Source organism: Daktulosphaira vitifoliae, unplaced genomic scaffold (genome assembly GCF_025091365.1).
Source record: "Daktulosphaira vitifoliae isolate Bord-2020 unplaced genomic scaffold, ASM2509136v1 Scaffold_213, whole genome shotgun sequence".
Lineage (NCBI taxonomy): Eukaryota > Metazoa > Arthropoda > Insecta > Hemiptera > Phylloxeridae > Daktulosphaira > Daktulosphaira vitifoliae.
The window spans coordinates 3117-10427 of NW_026099781.1; the positions used below are offsets into that span (position 1 = coordinate 3117).

The 7311-nt window shown below is 33.1% G+C and overlaps 2 protein-coding genes across 2 annotated transcripts; both read right to left on the reverse strand.

The window, feature by feature from the left end:
• Nucleotides 1-3730: 3730 nt before the first annotated feature.
• On the reverse strand, nt 3731-4933 carry LOC126909257 (uncharacterized). Its single transcript, XM_050691682.1, has one exon. It carries the CDS (start codon nt 4931-4933, stop codon nt 3731-3733), a length of 1203 nt encoding a protein of 400 aa, XP_050547639.1.
• A 1210-nt stretch (nt 4934-6143) lies between these two features.
• On the reverse strand, nt 6144-6908 carry LOC126909258 (uncharacterized). Its single transcript, XM_050691683.1, has one exon. The coding sequence runs from the start codon at nt 6906-6908 to the stop codon at nt 6144-6146; it is 765 nt and encodes a 254-aa protein (XP_050547640.1).
• Between the last annotated feature and the right edge of the window lie 403 nt (nt 6909-7311).

The following is a 7311-nucleotide window of genomic DNA, read 5'->3' on the forward strand; positions in this document are numbered from 1 at the left end:
AAAATCGAGAATTTTCACACAAAAATAGCATTCGGTAGCCATTTTCACCTTGAAGATAAAATAAAGTCCGAAATTTTTTTTTTTCATGATAAAGTATATTACATTAGCTTTAATTTAAGATATATATAAAAGTGTCAGACCTTCCGGAACATTTTCAAAAGTTAAGTTGAAAAAGTTAATTTTTTTTGAAAAAGTTGTTTTAAATCCCCCCTTGTGGGCAGGTTAAGGGTTAAATTTATGAAAAAAATATACCAAACAAAAGGTTTTTGAGGGTAATGTCTTCGACTAGATACAATTTGTGATCTTTTGACGTATCATTGAAAGAAATTGGTTCGGTGAGAGCTGAGAAAAAGTGGTAACAGACACAAAAAAAANGTATCATTGAAAGAAATTGGTTCGGTGAGAGCTGAGAAAAAGTGGTAACAGACAAAAAAAAAAAAAAAAATAAAAATAAAAAATAAACACATCTTAGTAAAACCAATACCTTCTCAGCTTCGCATCGAAGCTAAAATAATGTTGTCGCCGACTGGTGAGCGGGGTGGGGTGAATGCGTTACGACGGTCTAGTCTCAAGGTCATAGACGACGGCATACGCGACATAATAACACGTGCCGCGTGGAGTTACAAACTTACAACATACAACATACATGTGAAACTAATATAAGCGTGTTAAAAATACAACTATTCAAAATTTTTTTTTTTTACAAAAATCCAAGAATAATTTTTTGAACACTATCATCTTGATTATCTTAAAATAATCACTTTTTTGTGAATACATTTTTTTTTGATTTTATTGTTTTTACGCTAATCCTTTTAGTCTTATAGGGGAGTCAACTTATTTTTTTTAATCGCAGCATTCATATTTAACCAGTTCAATATGTATGTTTAACTGAAAAAATGGTCCAAAAATTATTATCGATCAGTCATTTTCTTAATATGTAATTAATTATTTTCTACATTATATGAAAATAATTAAATATAAGTGATGCAATTAAAAAAAAATAAGTTGACACCACTATAGCCCAAAAGGGATGAACAAAAAAAAAATAATATACATGTAACTAACAAGGCTATTTTTTTCTTATTGGATACAAAAACTAAAAAAATTGTTTTAATATAATCCGAAGCTATAAAAATTATTAAAAACCCGTAAAATATTCTCTAAATCAAATGCTATTACATATTTTAAAATCTAGTGTATAAGAATTAAATATTGATTTAAAAACTTCATATTTTAATATGATTATAAATCAACTGATTTTAAAAATAATAAAGGGAACAATAAATTGTATATAAAAATAATATAATCATCAAAAAATAAAATGATCTATTTATATAAATATTGTTTACATTAGAACAAATTGAAAAATCTTAATACATATTAAAAGACTGCGTAATAAAATTGTATTACCAAGTAATGTTGAAGTTTAATTAGGAAGCTAATTTTTTGAAAAAGTTCTGGATACAATATGTTTAACAAAATTTTTTCATCAGTCCCTCCAATCATTATAATGAAAGAAACCTATAATAAAGGCATATACATATAGTTATAAAAAAAAAACATTTTTACATAATATTAACCATTCGACTGTAGTATCACATTTTAATACATGTAATATTTAATACTTATATTTAATAAAATATATCACCAATTCAGTGTTTCCCCATGGATAAGATGAATAATAAAATAATACCCTTACACAAGATTTAACCACCCTCTTACGCATTCCATAAAACGCCCACGTAAAAGATTCTATCACATTAACCAATCAAATACAGCAAAAAATATTTCAAGAATCTCACCAGAGATCGCTAAACCAGTTTTGCAGGCTATAAAAAGGCCATTTTCCCCCAAATTCGGGCGCTTGGTTCTCTTACAGTGGTTCTCTTGTGGTGGTTATGTACGATTTCTGAATATCCCTCTAGCGGATACTGGGACGCCTTGCCACTCTATCTATGCATCTCTACGGCTCTCTGGAATTCTCAACCAAAATACAAAAAGTGAATGTGCGTGAGTTTATGTTTCATTCTTAGTTACAATTCTATATAAAATCTACACTATTTTTACCCTCTTTCGTAATTACTGAAAATATTATACATCTTATTTTCGGTCGAATACTTTTGGTGATATAAATATTCTAACACATATAAAATATTGGTGTTTATTTATTTNGATATAAATATTCTAACACATATAAAATATTGGTATTTATTTATTTATTTTTATCTACATTTATATATATTTATATATAAGCATACTAATAGGTTACACGACTAGATTGCATTGTGTTCTATTACTTATTGAAGCGCCACATCCTGGCTGGACAGAGTACTAGCACAATAATATCATAGTTAATACTCCAACTAATTATAAGCATTCTTTAAAGTGTCTCTCCACTTATCGACTAGCTAGTCTGATCTCTGCCACAGTGCGGGCAATCGGAGTGTAGGACACTTATATAATTTATAACGCATTATTTATTAATATTATTTTGTAATATACATTAAACATTCTAAGGTACTTAATTTGATTGAATTGTATCTATTACTTATTGAAGGGCCACAACCTGGCTGGACAGGGTACTAGTACAATAATATCATAATTAGAATTTTAGTTAATCATAAGATTTCTTCAAAGTGTCTCTCCATTTATCGACCAGCCAGTCTGATCTCTGCCACAGTGCGGGCAATCGGAGTGTAGGACACTAACATAACTTATCGTGCATAAATCTATAGTACAGTCGCATCTAACCTAGGTCGTCCTACAGGTGATTGAAAAGAAGTAGGCCACATAAGTAGGGTAATTTAGGGGACTTTGCGGCTCCCCCGCCTCACCCACTCACCTTCCTTGCGGTGGAGGAAGTGTACGGGGGGATTAAATCTAACGTAAACTAACCTAATGTAATGGTGGGGGAGAACGATGAAACCCAACGTAAACTAACATAATGCAATGGGAGGACGAAACCTTATGTAAACTAACCTAATGCGGGGGGAGGGAGAGGATGAAACCCAATGTTNACCTTATGCGGGGGGAGGGAGAGGATGAAACCCAACGTTTTCTAAGAATGTCTGACATCAAAGGTATCATAATATTATATCGCTAATAAGCGTCTGTAATTTTATGGGACGCTGTCTTTGTATTATTAAATGTACAAATTATTTCTAAGAATTTTACCATCAACTACCAGACGCTTAGGTAAGCATATTTTTTTAATATTGAAGATGTCATCATATAGTAATAATCATTATCGTATGAATTTTATGAGAACGATGGTATCGTTTGTCGTTATGGCATTATAATTTCTAAGAATTTTACCATCGACTACCAGACGCTTAGGTAAGCATATTTCCGACATCAAAGGTATCATAATATTATATCGCTCATAAGCGTCTGTAATTTGATATGAGAACAATTGTGGCGCTGTCTGTGTATTATTAAATGTATAGCTATAATTTCTAAGAATTTTATCATCGACTACCAGAAGCTTAGGTAAGCGTATTTCAAACATCAAAGGTATCATCGTACAGTAACGATCACTCTCATATGCATTTATTTTTTACATAGTATTTATTCTATCTGCTTTTGATTTATGTAATAAATAAATGAAATATAATAAGGATAAGGTACTAAAATAAAAAACACATTTTCTTTAATAATCAAAATATATATTTAAGTAATCATTAGTGTTTTAAAAATAAAATCTTTTACATTATTTTTTGAAAAAAAACAATTATAATATTTTATGAACTTCATTAGTCATAGGATTATATTCAAACATTTTGTCGTGTACAATTAAGCAATATGCTGTAGTGTTGGTCGGAAAATTTTCATCAGATTCAAATTCTAATCTAATATCTACTGGCGCATTTTTTAATTTTTCGTTTTGCCTCGAACAGTCAATGACAATGAGTGGTGCAGTTGTCTTGAATTCTGTTTTTGTCAGCATAGGACACGCCATCTCCTTTTCATAGAACGCCTCTTTGAATTGAGTATACATGTGATATGGTACAGCATACTTATCATTTGGAAAGTCCATTCGCAAGTTGTCATAGGGGTACGATTCCGAGTTCAAGTATACTTTTAGAGATGATAACGAACAATGGTCAAATCTACTACTATCTTTGTTTATTTTGTTTTTTCTATCCACTTGAAAAGCTACAATAACAAATCTCGGGCTCTCAGTCTGCGATGAAGTTTTCACAGTCCAGGCTTGTCTTTTACTATTTGGTAGGCCGGGATTTTCATATAGATCCCAACTTCGAAATGCTATTTGAAGCGGTGTTGAGGTTTCCAGGATTTTGAGCATGTCTAACCGCATGGCATCCGACACACTTACATGCGGAACTTTCCATATAACTTTGCTCAAAATAATTTTACAACTTGATAAATTTTCATTTGTCGAGTAAATACAGTTTAAATCTGTACCACTCCGTTGCAATATTAAGTCTTGACGACAATTAACGATGACTTTTTTATGATCCTCGGCAAATCCTAATAATAACCTTAGAGGTATGCATACTTCGAATTTCATACTCGTATTTGCAGTTACAACACTCCAGCCAGCATTTTCAAACCTTGTATGATCATTCGGTGAAAAAGTGACGTATCCTTTTATTGTAGACATTATCCCAGGCATACGCGATCTATCTATTTCTACTGAGTTCAATAAATATCTTATTTCAGTGAAGCAGTGAGCTAGCCAATTGTTAACCAATTGTACATCTGAGCCGGCAGGAACTCCCGAGAGTTCTCCATCTATCAAGAGATAGGAATCACATGGAAGGGTGTAAACATCTTGCTGTTGAATACATATTCGTATCTCATCATTATTTGATAGTGCGCTAACCGAAAACGGTTGATAGGAAAAATAATCCAATTTCACTATGCGGTCTTCATTGTACGGTGTTTCCATTACTTCTAAAATATCGTCCATTGTTAATTGTATATCCCAAAGCAGATAGAATGTCAAGGTTTTCACGTCATATCTCTTCAACTAGTCGTTGTTTAATGATTGGTTTTTTAATATTACTCTTGGTTTTATTGAATCGAAGAGCCATCGCGTATATGTAAACGTATGGTAACAGGCTCACCTCTAAAGTTAATCGCTTTATCGTCTTGATCTGTTATTTTCACAGTTATAGAGTATAATTGATTGGATATTAATGGATAGTATATCAAATTTTTAGGATTTTCAACAATACGGTAACCAGCTGCCACTCCTGGATTAAACTCGTGAACCGTATGACTAGGAATTCTGTTATCAAATGCGCCATAAGCAGCGTTACAATTTATTTTTATACTAGTTAAATTATTTATGTTAGCAACTTGATCCGATATATGTATTTTATTTGCGTCGAGTATTTTTCGATGAAAGCCTAAAATACCACCTATACTATTTTCANTCTAAAATACCACTTATACTATTTTCAGCGCTAAAATCTATCTGTCGGCTACACTTTAATTCTGATTTTAAAGTGTTTTTATTAGCCTTCAACATGAATGAGATTTTATACGACTGAAGACGTTCTTCTAGATATTTACTAATGTCTTCAAGTTCATAAGTGCCTTCAGGCACTTTAATTTCTATGTTATTTTCAAGAAGCTCGTTATTTGTATTTATCAAAGTGAATGTATTGTTTGACTTGTCAATATTAGGTATTGAATTACATCCGTAAAATCCCAACAACGCAACCTCTGGTGCTCCAGTGAATTCTATCGGTGGAAAAAAACTTGATGTGACTTCCGACGTTGTGTCATGCAGCGTAAGGGTCAGCGATTTGAGCATTGTGATTTTAAAAATTTTAAACACAGCTGACCACAAACGTTTGTGTTATATTTTTGTTTCTGATTATAGTTGTATTTCACGGGCAATCCGGTGAAATATTTTTCAAGTTCCAGCGGAGGAGGTAAATTTCCAAAAGAGTCAAAATACACCACGTCCTTGTTTTTCTTAAAATATGCTACCCAATGCGTTCCTTTCCCGCGGTCAATGTCCAAATTAACAACTGCACTCTCGTATATTTTGGGCTTGACAGGCAACTTATCTCTCGAAAAGACACCGCGGAAATGACTGATTCCGAATGACTCAGCATATTTTATAATATCTAAATCGCTGAGTGCACGTCGCTTGGGTAGTGTCAATGCTAGTTTTTTTGATGTTTCAAATAGAATCCACCACCCTTCTTTTTCCCAGCATATGGATGCAAGTATAATGCATTACCGATTTTCACTGGTTTATTCGAATTAACGTTTTTTCTGACTTCGTGTGCAGCTCTTACAATACTCGATACTCCACCAGCCAACGATCCTAAAGCTGAAAGTCCAGCAAAAATAGGAATGAGTGGCAGCACACCTCCAAATTTAGGTACTTTGATAGTGCGAGGTGTTTTAAATTTTTGTTTTCCCTTTATAGCAACACGAGCTGCCGCTAATGCCAAGTTTGCCGCACTGTTAATATCTTTTGAATTACGCATAGCTTTACGTCCAACTCGTAGTACACCACCAAAACCCATTCCAATCTTTCTTTTAGCTTTCATGGTATTTGTAACAGCATACGCAACAGCCTTTTCTCCAAATGAACTATCGTTTGCTTTTACGCGGTCCCAAGCACGTTTTTCCAACTCGTAATCAGCCAAATGCCGTTCTGATAAATCATTTGTTCTTGCGTACGCAATATCATGTTCACGACACGCTGCATCGAGTTTATTTATTCCAGGATCACCACGTGCTAGTCTTTTATTAAGTTTTGTGCCTGGTCCGCAATACTGATACCCTGGAACATGCATTTCAATAGGCAATCGATTAATTATTGAATTAACAATACCGCGTCCTACACTTCGCTTTGTCGCACGTCTTGTTCGCACCATTTTCAATTTATAACTGTAAAGGTTTTTTGAGTTTTTCATCATTTATACTCATTCGTTTGACGAGTAATAACGTGCGCTAATAATGTTTTTTGAGAAACAGAAACATACTCTATCAGTCGATAATGTCGTGGATCTTACAGACCCCATAGAGTCTAAACATGGACCGCTGTTACCCAACACAATAAGATGCATAATATGTGGACCATCGAATTGTGGTAAAACAAATGTTATGTTTAAATTATTAACTGAGGAAAATGGTTTGCGATTCGAGCACCTATACGTTTACACGAAAACCCCGGATCAGTATAAATATAAATTATTAGGTGAGATTATGGATAATGTGGTAAAATTATCCATGTTCACCAGCAGTGAAGACGTGCCACCACCCGAAAAATTAGAAGCAAACTCTGTATTTGTATTCGATGATGTGATTTGTGAAAAACAA

Excerpts from the sequence above, each read along its gene's own strand:
- LOC126909257 (XM_050691682.1), bottom strand. The coding sequence starts at position 4,933 with ATGGACGATATTTTAGAAGTAATGGAAACACCGTACAATGAAGACCGC.
- LOC126909258 (XM_050691683.1), bottom strand. The coding sequence starts at position 6,908 with ATGATGAAAAACTCAAAAAACCTTTACAGTTATAAATTGAAAATGGTG.